Below are 25,783 nucleotides of genomic sequence, written 5' to 3' on the forward strand. Positions count from 1 at the left end.
CTATTTACTATATATACAGTTATACAGTTTTATTCTGGTTTACTGTGTTCACAGAAGCACTGCGGGTGCTTGATGTGTGAATCCTCATGTTCTGTTGTTTATGCTGCTATTTGCACATGTAAATCTACATTTTTGAGGTATTTGAATCGGTCACAGACTATTATCTATTTTAAGTCCATTTAATTCTAATCTAACCTTCAAATCATGTCAGTTAACTGATGATGAGTGGTTAACAACCATCAGCTTTCAGTCAGAAAACAAAATGTTAAATGAACATCCCTATTTCACATATTTCAACTGAACCAACTAAAAGTGTTCAGTGCAGCAAGTCGACATAACATTTTGAGATTGACCTCCAAAATCTTTACAGTGTGTTTGTGATGGCAAGAAATGTACAAAGCAGCCAAACACGTATCGTTCTTTACCATCCAACTGGGGACGCGAAGTTCATTTTGATTAATAAAATCATTATTCACTGTATAAAGTATGCTTTACGCTATACTAAATATAGCTCACTATATGACCTGAAATCGTTACCTTAAAGAGCTATTTCTGTTTGATTAATCCTATAAACCCTAAAGGGACTGCATAACCAAGCATAGAAAGTATCTATGAAGAGAGAAAATAAGCGTTAAATAAGAAAAATAATATTATGAATGATAAAAGGCATAATATATAATATACTATATATACATAATGAAGACAGACTTCACTGCCAGTTCACTTCACTGTTCACACACACACACACACAGCTCCAAGTCCCCACTCGGCCAGTGTAGAGCGACATTGGTCTGTTAGTAATATAGATATGTATGTGTGAGTGCAATGGCACATAACAATGGCAAGTAAATTGTTAGGGACTGCATAACCAAGCATAGAAAGTATCTATGAAGGCCTATATATAAATATATATAACGTATAGTTACAAAATAAAGACATACTTAACTGTTCACACACACACACACACACAGTTCCATTGCAGGCTATTGTGAGTCCACTGTTGTATAGGTAGAGATCGTTCAGAGTTGAGATTCAATCTTGGCATGTTTAATTTTTTTAATTTTTTTAATTTTTTTAATTTTGATTTTTTTAAAGTTATATTATGAAAAAAATGATTTAATTTTTGTTTCTTCAAAATGACCAGATGCAGCAAGTCAACTCAAAAGTTTTGAATTAGATCTTCAAGAAAGGTCCACTGTTGGATGGTAACGAACGACATATGTTTGGTTGCATTTAAATTGAGCAATATTTCAAACACTGACTATCTCTGTACATCAACATCCTTGAAACAAAGGAAACAGAAAAATAAGGACATGTCTATTGATTTTTTTTAAGAGTAGAAATTATGTTTTAATTAATAGGCAGCCAATACTAGTCGCATTATTAATATCTTAATATAATAATAATTACATTATAATTATGACATTTAGTTGCAGATCCCCTCTTGGCATGCTTTTTTTTTATAAAAAAAAAAAGAAGCAAATTTGAAGTTATATTATGAGAAATATAATATATATGGTAACCCTTTATAATAACTGCATCCTATTAATCATTAGTTAAGCATTGGTAAACAGATAAATCATAATTCATAAAGCAGACATTAATAAGCAGTTTATAAATACACCTTTAAACGCTGTATTATTGATTTAGAAGCATATCTATAATGTGTTTAATAATTGTATTTTCATACTTTATTAATTATCAATTTATCATTTCTAAATGAAGTGTAGCATTATTTACAAATCAGTTATTTAGGTGTTTACAGTGATTAATAAGATCACTTAGAAAGTGTGAGTAAATGTAGTAGATTCAGAGATTTATAAAGCATTTAGTAGTGGTCAGTTCACTATTTTGCGAGCTCATCTAAAGTGAGGACTAGTTATGCTTTGTAAATAATTTATAAAGGAGATTTAAAGATTCAGTTATCTTCTAAACAGAAAAAGGAAACAAACACAACACAACACAACACAGCGATAGAGAACATAGAAATATTAACAGCCTTTAAATCTCCTTTATAAATGCTTTACAAGGCATAACTAGTCCTCACTTTAGATGAGCTCACAAAATAGTGAACTGACCACTACTAAATGCTTTATAACTACCTGAATTACAGTAGAAATACATGTTAATAAACCATGTATTAACACACTAAGTAACTATTACTATGTCTGAATAATAAGATGTATGAATGTACATTGAAATAGTTTAATCATTTACTCACACTTTCAAAGTGATCTTATGAACCACTGACAACTCCTTAATAACTGCTTTGTAAATGATCCTATACTTTATTTAGAAATGATAAATTGATCATTAATAAAGTATGAAAATACAATTATTAAACACATTATAGATATGTTTTAAAACAAGAATAAAGCATTTATATCTGTATTTAAATGCTGCTTATTAATGTCTATTAATTTATAAAACTTTATAAAATAATTAAACTGTTTACTAATGCTTAACTAATGATTAATAGCGTGGAGTTATTATAAAGTGTTACTGAAAGCTCCTGAACTAAGCAGTTAAACAGCAGCTCTACAGTCTCAGAGCCTCTCTAGGACAGCAGCCATTCAGACAATAGAGAAGTGTGAACGACGTGTGTTAATGGGCCACTGCAGTTCCTGCTCCAGCCTACAGGAGCGCTGCTGAGTATGGACTTAAACACACACACACATGTAAGTCCCCACTTGGTCAAAAATGTACAAAATTCACCAGAGCGTGTTTTGGCTGATTTTAACATGTTTTAAAGCATGACCAACAGGGGACTTGAAAAATGTCCCCACTTGGCTCGACGGTCCCCTGTTAGTGAGTGTGTAACGACACCAAGGTCCCCAGTTAGATAGATAGACGAGTACACACACACACACACACACACACACACACACACACACACACACACACACACACACACACACACACACACACACACACACACACACACACACACACACACACACACACACATAAACAAACACACAAATGTATGTGTTTGCAACAGAGAGCATTTTTAAAGAAATTGGCAAATAAAATAAACAAAACTGGCATAAATCTAAAAGAAATTACATTTAAATCAAGGTCTGGTCCTAGAGCATAAACCCAAAGTGGAACGAACTTTCTATCTCATACACACACACACACACACACACACACACACACACACACACACACACACACACACACACACACACACACACACACACACACACACACACACACACACACACACACACACACACACACACACACACACACACACACACACACACACACACACACACACACAAACACACACACACAAACACACACAAACACACACATGTATGTCACTGCAACAGAGAGTATTTTTATAGAAATTGGCAAATAAAATAAACAAAACTGGCATAAATCTAAAAAAATTTACATTTAAATCAAGGTCTGGTCCTAGAGCATAAACCCAAAGTGGAACGAACTTTCTATCTCATACACACACACACACACACACACACACACACACACAAACACACAAACACACACAAACACACACATGTATGTCACTGCAACAGAGAGTATTTTTATAGAAATTGGCAAATAAAATAAACAAAACTGGCATAAATGTAAAAAAAAATTACATTTAAATCAAGGTCTGGTCCTAGAGCATAAACCCAAAGTGGAACGAACTTTCTATCTCATACACACACACACACACAAACACACACAAACACACACATGTATGTCACTGCAACAGAGAGTATTTTTATAGAAATTGGCAAATAAAATAAACAAAACTGGCATAAATGTAAAAAAAATACATTTAAATCAAGGTCTGGTCCTAGAGCATAAACCCAAAGTGGAACGAACTTTCTATCTCATACACACACACACACAAACACACACAAACACACACAAACACACACATGTATGTCACTGCAACAGAGAGTATTTTTTTAGAAATTGGCAAATAAAATAAACAAAACTGGCATAAATCTAAAAAAAATTTACATTTAAATCAAGGTCTGGTCCTAGAGCATAAACCCAAAGTGGAACGAACTTTCTATCTCATACACACACACACACACAAACACACACAAACACACACATGTCACATATGCAACATGGAACAAGCTTGTTGAATGAATGATTCTCTATGGCCCTCTATTGGATATCTTTGGCCATTGCACTTTAATTCCTTTCCAATAAGAAATAAAGTTTTTCAACTAACCTTTAGATGGCAGTGTTCTATCCCTAACACATAGAGCAATGTCCAGAAACTATTTATATTTAATTATGATCATCATTTAAGTGATTTTTTCTTTTAAAAATCATTTTTCATGAGCCAATTTATGGCCTAGTTATGTATTTGTGCAGTAAATAGGTAAAAAACTTCAAAATTTCCACAAAAACACAGCATAAATGGATAGTTTAGAAGTAAATAAAAAAAAAGATATATAGTTTTCCATATAAAAAAAATATATTTCCTTATGCAATTGCTCTTTAAAAGTTTGGGGTCAAAATGACCCCAAACACCTTAAGTGTTGTCCTTTTTTAACAGTCCACCTCCACTCCATTTATTATCCTAAATTAGATGCACCTGTTTGAGGTCGTTAGCTGCATAAAGACACCTGTCCACCCCATACAATCAGTAAGAATCCAACTACTAACATGGCCAAGACCAAAGAGCTGTCCAAAGACACTAGAGACAAAATTGTACACCTCCACAAGGCTGGAAAGGGCTACGGGGAAATTGCCAAGCAGCTTGGTGAAAAAAGGTCCACTGTTGGAGCAATCATTAGAAAATGGAAGAAGCTAAACATGACTGTCAATCTCCCTCGGACTGGGGCTCCATGCAAGATCTCACCTCGTGGGGTCTCAATGATCCTAAGAAAGGTGAGAAATCAGCCCAGAACTACACGGGAGGAGCTGGTCAATGACCTGAAAAGAGCTGGGACCACCGTTTCCAAGGTTACTGTTGGTAATACACTAAGACGTCATGGTTTGAAATCATGCATGGCACGGAAGGTTCCCCTGCTTAAACCAGCACATGTCAAGGCCCGTCTTAAGTTTGCCAATGACCATTTGGATGATCCAGATCAGTCATGGGAGAAAGTCATGTGGTCAGATGAGACCAAAATAGAACTTTTTGGTCATAATTCCACTAACCGTGTTTGGAGGAAGAAGAATGATGAGTACCATCCCAAGAACACCATCCCTACTGTGAAGCATGGGGGTGGTAGCATCATGCTTTGGGGGTGTTTTTCTGCACATGGGACAGGGCGACTGCACTGTATTAAGGAGAGGATGACCGGGGCCATGTATTGCGAGATTTTGGGGAAAAACCTCCTTCCCTCAGTTAGAGCATTGAAGATGGGTCGAGGCTGGGTCTTCCAACATGACAATGACCCGAAGCACACAGCCAGGATAACCAAGGAGTGGCTCTGTAAGAAGCATATCAAGAATTCCTTTGAAACCCGAGGTTTTATATTTGTGTAATTTTTGTGATGGTACTATTCATAAATGTGATGAATATTTGGTAAAAATAATGTTGATAGCAGCAAAAAAATCTATCACAAGGAAATGGGGAAAAGCTACGGTGCCATCAAAGGAGCAATGGATAACTACAATTGAGGACATATTCCTAATGGAGAAAATGACATACAGACTGAGGGCCCTATTTTAACGATCTGAAACGCAAGTGTCAAAGCGCAAAGCGCAAGTAACTTTGTGGGCGGGTCTCGGCGCTGTTGCTATTTTCCCGGCGGGATAAATGACTCTTGCGCCAGGCGCAAATCTAAAATGGGTTGGTCTGAAGTAGCTTCATTATTCATAGGTGTGGTTTGGGCGTAACGTGAAATAAACCAATCAGAGCGTCATCTCACATTCCCTTTAAGAGCAGATGCGCTTTTTCCATAGCGGATTGCTATTGTAACGGCGGATTTGCCAGGCGCGCGCCAGCAGCGGTTCACAGCCAAGGAGAGCAACGCTCTCGTCACGGCCGTAAAAGAGAGAAGTTACATTGAAATGGAGAAACCCACCCAAATTAACTTCGGTTAATTTGGGTAAATGTGTAAGCTAGATGTATGCTTTTATAATAAATTGTTTATCTATCTATCTATCTATCTATCTATCTATCTATCTATCTATCTATCTATCTATCTATCGTAATAATGTATGATTTGCAAAAATGAAAACTGCTGCTTCTGTGTAGATGAGAGAATCAAAGTGCGCGTTGTGCACACGCTACATTGATTATGGCCAAGCATGCGCCCTTAAAATAGCCTATGAATAACATGCGCAACGCGCCACTGACTTTAAACTATTTTTTCCTGGTTAGTGGCGCAATTGTTTTCTAAACCTGCAAAATAGCAAGAAGGAACGTTTGCGCCGGAACACGCCTCCTCTTTGCGCTGAACCGCCCCCGGGAGCGCAAGTGTATTTCTTAGTTAACCGACGTGCTTCTGTGGAGGGAAAAGTCCGCTTTGCGCGGGTGCAAAATAGGAATGATACATGCGTCGGTGTACAAAGTCACTTGCGCTGGGTGCAAGATAGGGCCCTGAGACTACAAGAACCACAATTGGAAAGGAAATGGGAAAAATGGTCACTGTACAAGCAAAGTAAAAACAAAAATCTCAAAAAGCCTCTCAATTATAAATAAAGCAAAGCTATACCTTGATGAAAATGCACTTCGTACTTTATACTGCACCCTGGTACTACCATATCTTACTTTTTGTGTTGAAGTGTGGGGAAATACTTACCAGAACACAATAAATCCTCTGATTATATTACAGAAAAGAGCTGTGAGGATCATTCACAAGGTTGGATTTCTAGAACATACTCATAATCTGTTTACGCAGTCAAAGTTGCTAAAATTTGATGATCTTGTAAAATATTATACATCAATAGTCTTATATAAAGCATTTAACAAATTATTACCGCCTAACTTACAACGTTTTTTTAAAACTCCAGTGCATGTTCATAACTTGAGAGGTTTTGGACATTTTTCATTACCGAGAGCCCAAACCACTCGTAAATATTATTGTGTGTCTGTATGTGGAGTGAAACTCTGGAACAAACTGGACTTGCAACAAAAGCAATGTCAAACTATTAATCAATTTAAACTGTTATATAAACATTGGGTCTGGTTAAAATACAGAGATGAGGGTCTTTAATTTAAATTGCTGTTGTATTCAGTCTCATAGTGTGAACATGTGCTCAGTGTTTCCTTACCATCGTTGGTATATTGTCCATTACCATCGTTGGTATATTGTCCATTACAATTGTTGGCATTGTTTGTTTCTATTACATTGTAGTTAAATTGCTGTTGTATTCTGTCTCTTAGTGTTAACATGTGCTCAGTGTTTTCTTACCATCGTTGGTATATTGTCCATTACCATCGTTGGTAGCCTATATTGTCTATTACTATCGTTGGTATATTGTCCATTACCATTGTTGGCATTGTTATTCCTATTACATTGTTGGTATCAATTGTTGTTATAAAAATTACTTGTTACTTATGGTAACGCCACCATGATATAACATTTGTAAATAATCTGTGAGCAAAGTAACTAGGAAGCTCAAATATTAATCACTAAATGGGTAACTGGGGTGGGATTAAATAAGTTGTCTTCTTCCCACTCCCTTTCAGGCAGAATTTGATCGTCATATTTGAATACTGTATATTCTGTTTTTGTTTTTTCTTTGTTTTTTTTGCACTATATGATTTAACCATATTTTGTTTATCTTGTACTTTTTTTGTGCCATTGCCTGGAATAAACGAATTAATAAAAAATAAATAAAAAAAAAGTAATTAACAATGATGTAAAACCCAGTCATGTTAATATTGTTCTTGTTCTGGTTAAAAAGTTCAATAAAATATAAAAAAAAAAAAAAAAAAGAAAAAAAAAAAAGAAGCATATCAAGGTTCTGGCGTGGCCTAGCCAGTCTCCAGACCTAAACCCAATAGAGAATCTTTGGAGGGAGCTCAAACTCCGTGTTTCTCAGCGACAGCCCAGAAACCTGACTGATCTAGAGAAGATCTGTGTGGAGGAGTGGGCCAAAATCCCTCCTGCAGTGTGTGCAAACCTGGTGAAAAACTACAGGAAACGTTTGACCTCTGTAATTGCAAACAAAGGCTACTGTACCAAATATTAACATTGATTTTCTCAGGTGTTCTAATAAATAGTTAAAAAATTATACATTGTGATTTCTGGATTTAATTTTTTTTGATTATGTCTCTCACAGTGGACATTCACCTACGATGACAATTTCAGACCCCTCCATGATTTCTAAGTGGGAGAACTTGCAAAATAGCAGGGTGTTCAAATACTTATTTTCCTCATAAATATAGCTGCGAGCAGCGATGGAGGGCCCAAGCCGGTGACACCGCCACCCCGGTGCCTTTAGTGTAGCTATATATATATATATATATATATATATATACATATATATATTTTTTTTTTTTTTTTTACTTTCGGGCACTTTTGGGGCCCTTAACGGGGCCCTCTCTCTGTCTCTGTGTGTGTGAGGGGGATTTTTCCCCCTTGAACGGGGTCTGAAATATTGCTCCATAGATCAAACACGCTTGCATGAATTAATATGAAACTCAGTACACGTATAGATCTCATCGGGCCGAACAACTTTCCCTTGGTCAAGTTTTATGCCAGCCCAACAGGAAGTCGGCTATTATGGGTTGTTTGGAGAACGCTTGCTCTGGAATTTGAAACATTACTCCTAGGCAATTCTTTCAATTGCCACCAAACTTGGTCAGCATGAAGTAAAGACATTGAGGATGCTAAATTGCGGACGGATTTTTTATATCTCGAACGGTTTGGCCGTGGCGAGGAAACGAATTTATGGCGAGAAAAGAGAAAAACGAAGTGTTATAACTTCTGCATACATTAACTGATCTTGATGAAACTTCAGCAGTGTGTTCGTGGTAAGAGGCCGATCACATGGATGTAACTATTGTGAGTCAAAGTTATAGTGCCATCAACTGGCAGCAGGAAGTGTGTCACTTTCAAAATGCTTTTGACAAAAGTGTGTGTGGGGGGGGGGGGGTTTGTTTTACCTACAGTTAAAAAAATCAGTACGTATATTGTACCCATCGAGCTTGACAACTTTCTAATTTACAGTCATTAGCTCCGACCAACAGGAAGTCAGATATTTTGGTTTGAATGTGGATTTTTTGCAAAATCAGCCTCTCAATTTTTTGCCCACTTTAAGTGGTTTATTTTTAATACCCACCAAACTTTTTCAACATGATGAAAATACATTAAATATGCTAAATTGTGAACGGATATTGAATATCTCAAACGGTCTTGCTATGGCGAGGGATTAAAGTAATGTCAAAAAAGGAATCAGAAAACATCTCATATCTTCTAAAAAATTTATTATTCACCATTTATTTCTATATAAAATTATAGAAATATCAGAACTAAACCCATTTTATTCTTTTTTTTTTTTTTAGTTTAAAACAGTATTAGTTCAAAACAAATCTAGCCATACATAGGGCTATACTGCCCTCTTGTGTTCAAAATCAGGTAGGCCTATTGTATCTACATTTTACATTTACATTTATTCATTTAGCTGACGCTTTTATCCAAAGCGACTTACAATTGCTATATATGTCAGAGGTCGCACGCCTCTGGAGCAACTAGGGGTTAAGTGTCTTGCTCAGGGACACATTGGTGTCTCACAGTGGATTCGAACCCGGGTCTCTCACACCAAAGGCATGTGTCTTATCCATTGCGCCACTACCACCCACTGTATCTATATAAAAATATACTAGGTATGTGACAGTGAGAATATTTTTCCACTGGGTTAATCGACGTGTGACACCACTAGGGGCTTTTGAATTGCTAACTTAAAAACGAAAGTAAAATATGTTCGTCCGCACTGACATGGATAATGGTGCGGAGCAGAGCGAGCGATTTCAATGAATTCCTATGGAAGTAGGAATGAACTAAAAAACGTTCCTCGCCGTGGATGCGCACCGTTATGAATGCCCGTGCAGCCGTGAGCATTTTAGTTTTATTTTAGTTTAATTGCCTAGAATATTTGCTCCAAAACTATGTGAAAATCATCCTGCAGACTCATTCAGATAAGAAAATACATTGATTTAAAATTTGCAAGACATGTTTTGTGTGAGAAAGCTTTATGCGAAGAGGCGTGGACATCATGAATATTTAATTTCTTTCACACCTGAGAAAGACAAAAACCCACCCATAATGGCCCTATTAGGTGCTAACAGGCCCTGTCATTATGAGCAACCTTGCACAAAGAATGAGGAGATTTAAAAAAGAATGGCTTTTAGATTGTTTGGATTTATTTACAACACAACATAATCCAAATATACACAACAAATGACAAAAAAAGCACATTATTTAACACACTGAACTAAAGACAGAGACTTAACCAGTCACACACCTTTGTGCCATTCCTGAAACATAGTACATACCTTTCATTTCCATGGTGTTTGATTTTTCACTTTACCATGTTCATGTACGGAGACTTATGTGAATGTTGAAGTATGCTGAAGACTCCTCAGTGGAGCATCTGGTCCCTAAAAAAACTAAACAAAACAAAACAAAAAAACGCTGTGAACATACTGATATCAAGATAAACTATAGGGCTGCACAATTTGGGGAATACATTTTAGATTTTTCAGGTTAAAATTGCTTTTTAAAATGTACAGAATACACACACACACACACACACACACACACACACACACACACACACACATATATATATATATATATATATATATATATATATATATTAGGGGTGTAACGATACGCGTATTCGTATCGAACCGTTCGGTACCAGGCTTTCGGTTCGGTTTTCGGTACGCATTACGTACCAAACGGTTCGTTGGACCATTTTTTTCTGCCGACCAAAATTTCGTTATTTCAAATGAAGGCGCGTCGCGGGTGGCAAGCGCGCTTATAGAGGCTGGCGCGACCACAACATCAACTGGCAAATGCAATGTAAGGAACGAAACTGAGCTACTCTTATTGTGTTTGTCTGGACCGTTTATCAGTTTTGACCTGTGAAGCGGGACTCGCGAGCCCTATGCGCGCGCCTGATCAAGCAACACCACACAGCGCTAAGAGATCCAGACCAGTAAAGAAAGCATTTGAATTTCAAATGCTTTTTGAATTCGCCACTGAAGTAATAACATCGCTGCGAGATCTAGTGAGAAACATGCACATTTCTCTGTTATTAACGGATCAAACAGCGCTGACATGGAAACCAGGAAGAAACATCGTGCCATGAATGAACTGGCCGGTGTCCACAGATCAGCAACATTCACCATGGATTTGCTGTAGTAATACTAAATGCAAGGTATGGAAGTTTGTCAGGAATAGTGGGCTATAATGCTTTCAAGTAACATTACGTCTGTTTTATTTTGACATTATGAAGACAATTGCTGCCCTCAAATGTTAATCTGAACTAAAATAAACCTTTGTTTATAACTAGCCTACTACTACAATATTACATTTCATTTTGTCCAAGGAGCTGTTTTGTTTTATATGCTCATAAGAAGAGTCAAGTATAGCTCCATTATTGCTCAGTAAAAAAAGCAACAAAAAAAATAAATAAAAAAATCATACTTTATGATGTTAGTTTCATTAAACAAAATAATAATTAAAAAAAAAATTAATTCAAGGAAATTTCTCTGCCATTTATTTATTTTTGCTGTAGCCTATGGAAAACGTACCGAACCGAACCGTACCGAACAGTGACACAAGTGTATCGTATCGAACCGAACCGTGAATTTTGTGAACCGTTACACCCCTAATATATATATATATATATATGTATACAGTGGGGAAAATAAGTATTTGACACATCAGCATTTTTATCAGTAAGGGGATTTCTAAGTGGGCTATTGACACAAAATTTCCACCAGATGTAGCCATCAAGCCAAATATTGAATTCATACAAAGAAATCAGAACATTTAAGTATACAAATTGAGTCATAATAAATAAAGTGAAATGACACAGGAAATAAGTATTGAACGCATGAAGATAACAAGGTGCAAAATGGCAAAGAAAGCCAGGAGATCACCTGAAATCTGTCAGTATTGAGAGAGAAACCCTGCCCCCTATCAGTACTAATTGATATCAGCTGCTTTAGTCCTAATTGATGGCCTATAAAGGCTTCTCATTACCTAGGAGGCACACAGGAAAGACTTCATGATGGGTAAAAGCAAAGAACTCTCTGTAGATATTCGTAATCTTATCGTTGAAAAGCATTTTGATGGGAATGGTTATAGGCGCATTTCCAGAATGCTGAATGTTCCTGTGAGCACTGTGGGGGCCATTATCTGGAAATGGAAAGAGCATCAGTTCACCATAAACCGGCCACGATCAGGTGCTCCAAGTAAGATCCCTGTCCAAGGAGTCCAAAGAATAATCAGGAGAGTTCTCCAAGAGCCAAGAACCACTCGGGCAGAACTTCAGGAAGACCTTGCATCAGCAGGTACTGTTGTTTCAAAGAAAACTATAAGCAATGCACTGAACCGCCATGGCATCCATGCACGCTCACCACGCAAGACTCCATTGCTGAACAAAAAGCATGTTGAGGCTCGGTTAAAGTTTGCGAAAGAGCATTTAGAGAAGCCTGTGGATTATTGGGAGACTATAGTATGGTCAGATGAAAGCAAAATTGAACTTTTTGGCAGTCATTCTACACACCATGTTTGGAGAAGAAATGGCACTGCCCACCACCCCAAGAACACCATACCAACAGTTAAGTTTGGGGGTGGAAGCATCATGGTTTGGGGCTGCTTTTCAGCAAGGGGTACTGGCAGACTTCATATTATTGAAGGCAGGATGAATGGAGAAATGTACCGGGATATTCTGGATAAAAATCTGCTGCCATCTACCAGAAAGCTGAAAATGAAAAGAGGGTGGACATTTCAGCAAGACAATGATCCCAAACACAAGGCCAAGGACACAATGAAGTGGTTTCCAAGAAAGAAAATCAAGCTGCTTGAATGGCCCAGTCAATCACCTGACCTAAATCCCATAGAAAATCTATGGAGAGAACTGAAGATCAAAGTTCATAAAAGAGGCCCAAGGAACCTTCAAGATTTAAAGACCAGTTGTGTGGAAGAATGGGCCAGAATCTTATATATATATATATATATATATATATTATATATATATATATATATATATATATATATATATAATGAACACCAAGTTTTTTGTGCCTTGTAGGCATAAGCTATGTGCTGTGCTGCATAAAATAATAACAATAGCCTATAAATCGTTAAAAAGGAACACTTCAATTACACTGCACTAGAGAAAAATATATTGATTATCATATGTTACCTCAATCTCATTTCATAATGTCATAACGAAAATAAACATTTTGAGTAAAAAAAAATTAAGCCTATTGTTTGGCGCATTTTGCTTTTCAAACGCGTGCAGAGAATATTTACTGAAGCGATCAAGCCGCTCAATCCACAAACATATTATTCATAATATGAAACATGAAACATAATATTCACCATTAGTGATGGGAAGTCCGGTTCTTTTCCGCGAACCGGTTCTTTCGGACAGTTCGTTTCAATGAACCGGTTCAAAAAACTCGTTCACCAGTTCGTTTACGTCATCACGTAATGACGTCATTCAGCCTCGTGCTGTGCGTCATACTCTGCTGTACTAGCCAGGTTCATCACGCGACACGCATGCTCAGTCAGGATAAACTCATGATCATCGGTTCTCAGGTGGTCGGACGTGTCCGAAAGAAACAGTTTTCGGTTCAGTGTACTGGTGTTTCGAGACTGCAACAGTTCTTCTTGAGAATCGCTCGCTGTGCAATAGCAAAATGGCGCTGCTCGCGCGAGAGCGGAAGAGAGAGAGCTCGCGGTCGCGGGCGGCTCCATATGCTTTCGAACTTATGCACATGCCTATAATCTGTTCCTGAAAATGTCATGCATTAATGTTAACACACTTATTGTGTGTGTACAGTAGGCTATATATTCTGTTTGCTACCATGTTATTTGTGTGTATATTTGGAAAAGCACAATAAACTTTTCTTTTGTATTTTGTATTTTGCATTTTGTTTTTTTCTTTACAGTATTGCAGTAAATGCCTAAAATACTTCCAATGATAAATTATAAATAATTATATATTAAAAGGATATATTAAGAGGAATATAGAGCAAACTATTATCTCTTGGTTAGGCTTTTTATTCTACTAAAGGCTCTCCCCTGTTACCAAGGGAGACTGGGTGTTACTTCAAATCAAAGGGCATGAACTATCCCTCCCCCACAGCTACTGTATAGCCTACTGTTACAGAACTTAGGGTACTTTAAGCCCCACCTCTTTTTGCACACCTCACTCCAAAGTTACCTGACAACAAGGCAGAGGTTACTTCAAGTCAAAGGGCATGAACTATCCCCTCCCCCACAGCTACTGTATAGCCTACTGTTACAGAACTTAGTGTCCCTTAAGCCCCACCTCTTTTTGCACCTCTCACTCCAAAGTTCACTAACAATAAGGCAGAGACAGGTAGAAAGAGAAGCATTTTTTGAAGATGACCTCCAGAAAGAGGAGCAGTATTTGGCTTCACTTTGATGAGGCTGGACCCCAGAAAGCAAAGTGCAAGCTTTGCAACAATATTTTGTCAGGTCAAGGAGGAACAACTTCAAATTTCAGAAGACATCTTCAGACAAAACATCCAGCTGCATTGCTTCTGCAAGTTAGGCAAGAATCAACAGAATCTGCATCAGAATCAGGTAGTAGTGCTTCTACGGCTGCTGTCTCCTCTGTTACTGCCACTGCATCCTCATCTGGCACCAATGTCCAAAGGACAAGACAAAGTCAGATGACAAGCTTTGTGAGAACACCAATTGGCCCTGTCAAACAAAGCAAATTGGATGAGGAATTAGTTAAAATGATTGCTATGGATTTTCAACCTTTTTCAATCGTCAGTGACACTGTCAGTGACACTGACAACAAATATATTTTTTTTCACAGGATGGTAGGGGAAGGTCCCGCCCTTTTCGCCTCTGATTGGCTGGAAGGGCTTTCCTCCGATTGGTTATTTGATTTGGCCGTGAAACGTCATCTCTGATCATCTTTACCGCCAACAGAAGTGAATTATGTAAGTAAACAGTGTGATAAGTGCGTGCCGTCAGATTTATATTCCAAGTTCACATTTTCATAGCCTGTTTAGATCGTGTTTAGATTAGTCCTAGATGTTTGAGCGAGTTTTGTGATGATGAGAGATGCTGAGAGAGAGGTGGTAGTGGGTGGTGCAGAGGTGTGTGTGAGAGAGAGAGAGAGAGAGAGAGAGAGAGAGAGAGAGAGAGAGAGAGAGAGAGAGAGAGAGAGAGAGAGAGACTAGAGACTAGATGAGGCAAACACTGAGGGTAAATCTACTGTACAGTAACTTATAGCCACACAGAAATGTGGTGGTTAAGGGCCACTGTGTCATGCCAATGTGCCAATGTGCTTATTCGTCCCATCTTCTATAGCTAGCAGTTTTGTGTCATGCTAATGTGCTTATTCGTCCCATCATCTATAGAAACAATCTCTTTCCGAAACCCTGAGGCCAGCATATTAGCCATTTCAAGGTAAGGAATACACAATATTAGTGCATCAACATTAACTGTATGTTAAACATTACTAGTAATTATTGTGTGTGTGTGTGTGTGTGTGTGTGTGTGTGTGTGTGTGTGTGTGTGTGTGTGTGTGTGTGGCCATGAAAGTTAAGTGTCGCTGGTGTCATATTTGTGCAAAGGAGAACTTGGAGAACATCATACCGGATCATCTTGAGGTTAGGATTAGGTATAAATGAACAGACAGGGAGCACAGCTCCAGTAATAAATGGTTTTAGAGCAGGTATCTAGAGGTAGGCTATTGAATTTGAATGGTTAAGGTTAGGCTTACAGTAAGGGTTTGTTGTTCGTTGTGTTGATAGGTTCTAATCTCTACAAATTATCTGTGACCTGTACTTTTTTCTACTACAATGCAAGTAAAGAGATAATTGTAAGTTTGCCTTTTGAAATAATATGGTTGATTTACTAACATTATATTTCATTTATTTAAACAGCAACTTATGCCTGAGGGGCACTGCCATTTAATTTGCACCTACACACCATTGGAGATGGGTTTTACAGCCTGTATAAAACTTCAACTTGCCACCAGAGAGGAGGCAGAGGCCTGGTTGGAGGACTTTCAACAGTCCTCAAGAGTGACCTTGAGAGTGGGCAAAACCTATCCTATTACCGAGGATACGGTTCGGCGAAACAGCTACCGAGTAAGATGTACAATAGGCATGTTTTTTCTTTTTGTAATGGTTTAAATAGTCAGAGCTTCAATTAAGCATTTCTATGTTCAAAGGTTGACATGAAATGCCAGCACAATACAAGGCAGACGGGCTCCTCAAAAAAAAACACACACTGTGTTATGGATCTGTGAAGGAGGACTCAAATGCAGGATGACAATTAACAGCTTTATTGACAAACAGATGACACGACGAGGTGGGAGAAGGTAGCAATCCAAACAATAGGTAGAGATGAGACAGTGACAACAGCAGAGCAGCAGATGTAATGAGGAATCCGTGGGCTGGGCTGGAGTGAAGATACGGCAGATCAGAGTGAGACCAGAGGTAACCAGCTAAAGCCAGACAGGAACTTCTACAGCTTGACACTCAGGTATCTCAGGCTCAGAACAGGGCTGCTTGCTGGACAGGACTTGGACAGGACTGGAACAGGGAAACAAGACAGAGCCAATGGCAGTAAACAGAGCACTAACAAACTTCTACAACAAAACACTAACGACTTAAGAGGAACGATACTGAGACACAGTAGTACTCTGAAGTACAACATTTAACGAACTGGCAAACACAAGAGGGAAAGAGCGAACATATAAAGGGAGCTAGGAACATGAGGAACAGGTGAGCACACTCAGACAAACAAGGACTTAACGAGACGACAGGTGCCAACACTCAAACAAGGACTCAACTAAACAAGGGGGCGTGGTAACAGGAAACAAGGAGGAAGGGACAGAGGAGCACATGGCAAACACAAACAAAGACACAACCATGTGTTAAAACACAACGTAAACATAGAAACATTAAACAGAGACAAGACAGACAACGCTGCCAGGGCAGAACCCTGACAGTACCCCCCCTCTAAAGGACGCCTCCAGGCGTCCAAAACAGGCAGAGACCATGGAGAGAACAACTGGGGGGGAGGGAAGGGCATAGACATGGAAGTCCCAAACTGACCAGGGAACACAAAAGGTGGCATATGGCAGGTGGGAACAGAACCGGGGAAAAGATTAGGAGCTGAGGGAGACATGGGAACTTGATATGGGGCACTTTGGGGATCAGGAACTGGCCTAGCTGGTCTGGGCTTCCAAGGGGGCTTGACAGACCTGGGGGCAAAGACAGGGCTGGTAGGGTCAGGGAAGGTCTTGGGAACAGGTAAGGGGAGTGACTCGGGGACGCCCTCCTGGGCTGTGCAGACATGTACGGGGACTGACTCGGGGACACCCTCCTGGGCTGTGCAGACGTGCACGGGGACGCCCTCCTGGGCTGTGCAGACATGCACGGGGACTGACTCAGGGACACCCTCCTGGGCTGTGCAGACGTGCACGGGGACGCCCTCCTGGGCTGTGCAGACGTGCACGGGGACACCCTCCCGGGTTGTGCACTCTGGAGCAGCTGGCTTGGAAACAGTGCTTCTTGTAGCACCAGCAGGGTCAGGGACAGCACCTTCTGTAGCTTCAGCGGGCTTTGGGACAGCACCTCTTGTAGCATCAGCGGGCGCTGGGACAGCGCTTTCAGTCGCATCAGCGGACTCTGGGACAGCGCTTTCAGTCGCATCTGCGGGCTCTGGGACAGCGCTTTCAGTAGCATCTGCGGGCTCTGGGACAGCGCTTTCAGTTGCATCAGCGGACTCTGGAACAGCGCTTTCAGTTGCATCAGCGGACTCTGGAACAGCGCTTTCAGATGCATCAGCGGACTCTGGGACAGCGCTTTCAGATGCATCAGCGGGCTCAGGAAACGCCCTCTCTGTAGCGGCAGCGGGCTCGGGAAACGCCCTCTCTGTAGCGGCAGCGGGCTCGGGAAACGCCCTCTCTGTAGCGGCAGCGGGCTCGGGAAACGCCCTCTCTGTAGCGGCAGCGGGCTCGGGAAACGCCCTCTCTGTAGCGGCAGCGGGCTCGGGAAACACCCTCTCTGTAGCGGTAGCGGGCACGGGAAACGCCCTCTCTGTAGCAGCGGCGGACTCGGGAAATGCCCGCTCATTAACAGCGGTGGGCTCAGTTAACGCCCTCTCAACAGCAGGCTTGGGACTAGTGGACACGACAGGATTAACAGGCATCTCTAGGATCTTGACAAGACTAGTTAGAAGTTCAGATAAAGCCTCTGCAGGAATGACAATAGGCATCTTGGGACTGGGATCAGTAAACATAACAGGACTGGTAGAGGTTGTCTCGGCGGGAATGACATCGCTTATCAATGGCATGGGAATAGAACTCACTTGGCTTGACACCTCACAAACCACTGGATCTGGGGCTTGGGAATGGAGAAATGTAGACTGTTCAGCACGTACCCTTCTCTTCTTCCTCTTACGACGAGCTGATACTGCTTGCTGGGCTGTTTCTGTAGTATCTGTAGCCAACTCGGCCAACCCAGGCGGAGAAGCAGTAACCCTCGTAGAATCAGCACTGACTGAAACAGATTGAGCAGGCTCTGAAGAGACAGGATAGTTCTCGTTAGTAACAGGGAAAACAGAGGTTAAGTCGACAGACTCAGAGATGACTGGAACAGGCGTAATTAACTGAGGGAAGACAGCGGTTGACTTGGCTGTGTCATGAAGAACAGAAGGAGACTCAGATCTTGAAGTGACCGGGAGTGACACAATTCTCTGAGAGATGACTACGGTGGATCTGACAGTGTCTTGACTAACAGACCGTAACTCCGATCTTGGAGTGACTGCGGCTGGCGTGATTGTCTGAGAGGTGACAGCGGTTAATTTGACTAAGTCTTGAATAACAGTTAGTGACTCAGATCTTGAATTGACTGGCGTTATTGTCTGAGAGGTGATAGCAGTAGATTTGACTGTGTCTTGAATAACAGATGGTACCTCAAATCTTGAAGTGACTGGAACTGGCATTTCTGTCTGAGAGACGACAGCAGTTGATTTGGCTGTAGCTTGAATAACAGATAGTGAGTCAGCTCTTGAAGTGATTGGCATAGTTGACTGAGAGATGACAGCAGTTGACTTAGCTGTCTCTTGAATAACAGATAGTGAGTCAGATCTTGAAGTGATTGGGACTGACCTGGATTTCTGAGAAGTGGTGGGGGTTGGTTTGACTGGCTCTGAGGTTGATGTGGTAAACTGGACTGCCCTATTCCGTCTGGATCTCAGTCTCCTCGTAGAAGCCAAAGGAGGATCATAGATGTGACGAGACAGGCGGGGAAAGTTGAAGGCAGATGCAGGTGGGCTTGGTGGCATTCCCCACTTACTGCGATTACCAAGGTAACTAACGAAACCCCAGAAATCCAGAATATGAAGAGAATCCATCTCCCATGCAGGCAAGGGGTCATCCAGGCAGGAGTTAAAGATATGCTTGAGAGCAGCATCATTATAATCTAGCCCCCTAGACCAGGTCCAAAACATCTGGGCAAAACCCCCAACTCCTAAGCCATCCTGGCGAAGAGCAGTGAGACTACGATGACGGGCCATTCTCTCTTGCATGTTGGCAGGTGGCAGGACCTTGATGCTCATCCTGCTGAGTCCTGTAGAGGCCAGTTCGTTCTGTTATGGATCTGTGAAGGAGGACTCAAATGCAGGATGACAATTAACAGCTTTATTGACAAACAGATGACACGACGAGGTGGGAGAAGGTAGCAATCCAAACAATAGGTAGAGATGAGACAGTGACAACAGCAGAGCAGCAGATGTAATGAGGAATCCGTGGGCTGGAGTGAAGATACGGCAGATCAGAGTGAGACCAGAGGTAACCAGCTAAAGCCAGACAGGAACTTCTACAGCTTGACTTCTTACAGCTTGACACTCAGGTATCTCAGGCTCAGAACAGGGCTGCTTGCTGGACAGGACTTGGACAGGACTGGAACAGGGAAACAAGACAGAGCCAATGGCAGTAAACAGAGCACTAACAAACTTCTACAACAAAACACTAACGACTTAAGAGGAACGATACTGAGACACAGTAGTACTCTGAAGTACAACATTTAACGAACTGGCAAACACAAGAGGGAAAGAGCGAACATATAAAGGGAGCTAGGAACATGAGGAACAGGTGAGCACACTCAGACAAACAAGGACTTAACGAGACGACAGGTGTGGGGATGTGGCCAGAGAGACCGTGGAGAAGCTGGAGAAACTTTTTCAGAGTGGGCACTCACCCTCCTCAGCCCTAAACACCCTGAAATATGACCTCCAGGAGGAGAAGAGTGATTCATATGTGTATGCCTTTGCAGATAGGTCCATTTGTCCTGATGTCCAATTCTGCTACCGGTCAGTGTCTTATTTGCTTATTCAAAAACAAAGATCTGGTGAATAGCAGTGGTACACAGTGGTAGGAAATGTAGTCGTCTCGATTTTGAGCACACGTGCAGCTATAACCATAACACATTGACAGTTGAGGAGCTGTTAAATAAGGCTTTGCTATACTCTGTCCCCACTAGAAATGTTTGTTATGTATTGCCTCTACAGATTATACTACTCCATTTTTAAGCGGGAGTATGGAGCTTCATCTGGGGATGCCATGCTTGAAAACCTCCAGGAACGTCTGGAGGTTTACAACAAGGAACAGTGTGAAACATGTGGGCGGATGGAGTCCACCGCTGACGGACAAACAGTCATCGCTTTGTGCACTCCAGTCATGAAGAGGATACACAGACTGGAGAGACACAGTGGAGAAATGCTTTTTATGGATTCATCAGGTTTGTCCTGAAGGCAACAATGGTAGCAGTGTTATGTTTCATGTTGAGATAACCTCTCTTGTGTTACTAGTTAAGTAAGGGTTAATGCCCAACGAGGTGTCCATTGTCAGGTATTAATGGACGACGGCGAGGCGTGAACCATCCAACGCGCAGCGGAGGACGGTTGCCTCCGCCGAAGTCGATTAACACCTGACAATAGACACCTCGAAGGGCATTAACCCGCTTATACCATGGTCACTTGCCAAATAACACATTTTTAAAACATTAGTTTATATTTTAATTAGTTTTACAATCGAAATCTAAAGTTACAAGTTACAAACAATAACTTGGTTTCCTTGGTTACGCCTGACGGTTTATTTAGGTGTCCTCTATCACTTTTTAACGGACACCCTGCAGCCAATCAGAATCGAGTATTCACCCAGACCATGGTATAAATAGGTATATACATATTCCATGTACCCATCATAGGCTCTTGACAGCAGACCTCACCAGTCTGAAAAATCATTTTGGATCTCATTTTCAGAGGACCCTAACACATTGTGGGACTGAAGATTTTTGTTTTATTTTTTTCTTTATTCTCCACAATCCCTTCTTTTTTAAAAACATTAATTTGACTTTAAAAACTTGTATAGCTAAATAACATTTGTTCTTTTCTGTCAGGAAACTGCGACCGAATGAATAGCCGAATATTCCTCCTGCTAACCCATTCGGCTGCAGGTGGGTTGCCACTGGGAGTCATAGTCACAACATCTGAGTCCCAAAACACCATTGCAGCGGGACTCAAGTTGCTGCAGTCTATACTACCAGGGGATGCTTTTTATGGAAGAGGAGTGCTAGGGCCAAAAGTTGTCATGACCGATGACTGCAAAGCCCTGCGACAGGCACTGCAGAATGTGTTTCCGCAGACCACTTCCCTCCTTTGTGTCTTTCACGTGCTCCAGGCCATGTGGAGATGGCTCTGGGACAGTCACCATGGGGTTTGTCAGAGAAATTCATATTGTTTTATTATATTTAGTCAGTTTAAATTCTAACATTGGTTTAAAATCCCCAACTGTTCTCTCAGCAAATATCTTTGCTTGAATGTGTTAAATTAACTGTCTTACTAGAATGTATGAAGACACTTGATCTAATATTTTCATCACAGGTGCCGAAGGGGGACCGGCAGTGGCTGCTGGATATCTTCAAAAAAATGGTGTATGACATGTCACCAGAGGAGCTGGAGGCCTCCTACCACCAGGCTCTCCAGGACCCAGCGGTGCTGAAGCACCAACAGTACCGGGACCATTTGACGGCAGTGTTTGCCCAACGCAAGGACTGGGCTATCTGTCTACGCACGGGCCTTCCAACGCGGGGCAATGACACAAATAATTTTGTTGAAAGTGCCATGAGGGTCTTGAAAGACAGCATCTTCCACAGGTAGGGATAAAAATGTATAAAACTTTAAAACTTTATTGAAGGTCACACACACACACACACACACCATTACTTGCAACAGGGCCGTTGAATGCTTGAATCTGACTGGTTGACGAACGTTCTAAGGTGTGCATTATTTTCAGGGAAACGCACGGCTAAAGTAGTTCCAGGCAGGTCTTGACCGCATTACAGTTCCATATCACTTCGCGTAGTTAACTGTAATAACGTAAAATAGGATACAATTCATAAAAAGAAAAAACATTTAGCCCCATGCGCTTGATCTGCAATTTTCAATGTCTAGCTTCAAAATCAATGGAAACATGCAGTTTAATTTTAATAAATAAAGTAGGCTATATAGTCCTATCTATAATCAATAGAAAATTAAACTGAATATAGGCTAAATAAATGGATAGTCCTGCAGCACGGATTTTTATTGCAGATAATATAACAAATAAATAATTATTGATAGGCCTACTTGTTAAAAGAGCTTTGTGTTTCATTTATTTGGTTAGTCTACTGTCATCTGTCAATAGAAAAAAAAGAATGAACGAATTAAATTAATGAACGAATTAAATAAAACGAATTGAATTAATAAATAAATAATAATATTGACGCACATGCTTTGCAACATCTCTCTCTAATAACTGCATTAATAACTGCATAAAGCCGAGGACACACTTTACGGCCGGTTATGAATGTAATTTGATACTTATGACTGATCATGCCCAAACGCGTGTTTCAAAGTCGGTGTTTAAAATCTGCTGCAGTCGACGAAAACAGTCAGAGAATGTGTCAGCTAGTCGTGTGTCCCCAGCATTAGTCTGCTATCAGTGGCTCAAACCTCCGTTACTAACTCTAAAATGACGTTTTGGAATTAGCAACGGAGGCATGGTAAATGCTTTTTATCTTTTCATTTTTCGTGATTCAGATTTTCTTCTGTCGATACAAGTCAAATTCCGAAACCATTCTGTTCTCTATTGCCTTCCCTACAGGTTGAAGGCTTACAATGTCACTCAACTGGTCGACTTCATTTGCACCAGACTGGAGGCATACTACATCAGGCGACTCCTCGATGTAGCAAACGGAAGGACTGTGAAGCGGAAGTTCAAGTTCAACAGACAGTTGTTCAGTCCTGACAGAATATTCAAGGTGTGTGTTCATTTTACTACCAGTGAGTTTAGAACCTAGAAGCATTAGTGAGGGGTTTTGTAACGCAATGAAGGGATCGTATTTCAGTGTCTCAATACCCTCCATTGTTTCTAGCTTTCGTTAATCTCTTATCATTTTTGTGATTTACAAAAAAAACCTTTTCTAATATTATTTTCAACATCTATCTCTTTTTTCATATTCTAGCAAGATGAATCAAACTACACTGTTCCCAGTGAACAAGGAGGCGTTTATCTGGTGAACATTTCCATGGGGATGTGCACCTGCCCAGCTGGCAACAATGGGGCGCTTTGCAAACACCAACACTCTGTAACGCAGGCCTTCAAGCTGCAGGGAGGCCACCATCTTCCAGTGACATCCTTCACGGCAAAGAAGTCCTTCTATGAGATGGCCACAGGTATTAGATTGCTTGTTCTGAAAGGTAATTAGCTTGTTTGTTGCAGCTTACTTGTAGAGGGGCAACTGTAGCTCAGTTGGTAGGTTGTTCTGTACCTGAAGGGTCAGCAGTTCAAATCTCAACTTCTCCTGTGTGTGACTGTGCATGTAAAACACCACACCAGTGCACTTGATTTATGATGCTGCGTATAATCATGGCTCTTTGTATCTCCTATCTTGTCTGTCCAAAAAGGAAAGCTTGACGTACCAGACAGCTGGTTTATGGGCTTGCAGTTTGAGATGGAGAAAGACTGCCCAACAGTTCCACTCATTGCAAGTGAGTACTTTTCAGAAGGCCAACTAATTGAACAGAACAGTGGGCCATATGTTGTAGTATTTTACGTCTTTATCCTTTTCCAATCACATGCCAGGATCTGAAATTAACATGTGTTTCTGTGAAATAGGCACCCAAGGCACCCAAGAAATAGGCACCCAGGCTGGAACATCCACTCCCACCCAAGGCACCCAAGCTGGAACATCCACTCCCACCCAAGACACCCAAGCTGGAACATCCACTCCCACCCAAGGCACCCAAGCTGGAACACCACAAGACGGCTCTGGAACTGAAGCGTCATCTCAACGTGAGCATCTCAAAGGTCGTCTCAGATCAATGTTTAATGACCTTGTGGACAAGCTTCAAAATGATGAGACCTTCCAAGCCCCAATACAATCCCTTGTCTCATCCTACGAGTCCATTCTTACTGACAGCGGCCTGATTTCAGCATTGTCTACCTTTGGGAAGATGAGGAGTGCTGCTGCAAGGAACATCAGAATGCAGGCAAGAAAGGGTCTGCAAATGAGCACACAAATAGGCGTGCAGCCTACAGCTGTTGCCCGTCGTAAGACTCCGCTGGGGGGCAGACGGGCGCTCATCACTGGTAGACCTCCAAAAAGAGCCTGGAGGGAACACAACTATGGGAAGGTGAAAGAGGGGAGTGGTGCACTGCCAAGAAGACTGGCACCACACTCCCTTGCCCAGTGTGTCTCTACTTCTGTGTCCTTAGGTAGCCAACACAGCAAGAAATAAACGTTAATAAATAAAGTCACTCTGACGCGCACACACACACACACACAATTACAATAACATAATAACACAATAATTACTAGTATGTTTAACATGCATTAATATTGTCTATTACTAGCACTTAGGTTCACAATAAATAAAATATGTCATATTTGAATCATACTGTGGTGTCTTTACTACAATTGGCTGACTGCGGCTTCATTCATCTGTGATAGCCTATTAAAAAATGTTCATGCCTGTGACTTTACTTTGGTAATAATTTGGACGTAATAGTTTCATTAAATAGTTTCTGTTGAGCAGGCAGGATACAAGTTAGGACCAACACATCTCTCGTCACCTCAGGGAACCTTAATGAACTCTGTTGACTGTTCTGTTAATTGTGCTGCTGTTCTAAGCCTATTTGCTGGTTGGGAAAACTTGTAGCCTATTTGTTAGAGGTGGTTGTCAATGTTATTCCACTGCAGTGTACAATAGGCATTACATGTCTTACTGCTTTCCATACCTAGTTCCCTCTGTGTAATTGTTTGTATTATTTAATGGACCTTAAGTCAAAGCTGAGCATGATGATGCATCACTAGTTTTCATTAGTCTAGAATAGTGCACTGCACTGCACAGTGCACACAGCTGGGCAAAATAGTGCCGTTTTATTGTATTGCACACATCTTAAACCCAGGCAATGCATAGTTCGAATAAAATATCAGTTTTGGGGGGGGTCAGATAATTTTTATGATATTGTGAAAAAATATAATTACAGTTACAATACAAGTCAACACCTATTTTCACTGTAGGAACATTTTAATAATATGCTCCTTAAAGATTGCTCA

At 40.6% G+C, this 25,783-nt stretch overlaps 1 protein-coding gene and 1 long non-coding RNA gene across 2 annotated transcripts in view; one reads left to right on the forward strand and one right to left on the reverse strand.

The window, feature by feature from the left end:
• The window catches only part of LOC309508672, a 73,595-nt gene that overhangs the window by 36,368 nt on the left and 11,444 nt on the right, over nucleotides 1-25,783 (reverse strand). The gene's annotated exons all lie outside the window — the stretch shown is intronic.
• LOC309508163 (uncharacterized protein) lies at nucleotides 20,264-25,116 on the forward strand (the record flags this gene model as incomplete). The annotated part of the gene is made up of 9 exons (XM_082182689.1): nucleotides 20,264-20,274; nucleotides 20,316-20,492; nucleotides 20,691-20,920; nucleotides 21,581-21,897; nucleotides 22,065-22,336; nucleotides 23,326-23,482; nucleotides 23,687-23,897; nucleotides 24,129-24,212; nucleotides 24,340-25,116. The coding sequence occupies 9 exons, from the start codon at nucleotides 20,264-20,266 to the stop codon at nucleotides 24,960-24,962; spliced, it is 2,082 nt and encodes a 693-aa protein (XP_082038815.1). The 3' UTR covers nucleotides 24,963-25,116.

The sequence above is a fragment of the Leuciscus leuciscus genome, assembly GCF_965113295.1.
Source record: "Leuciscus leuciscus genome assembly, chromosome: 10".
NCBI lineage: Eukaryota > Metazoa > Chordata > Actinopteri > Cypriniformes > Leuciscidae > Leuciscus > Leuciscus leuciscus.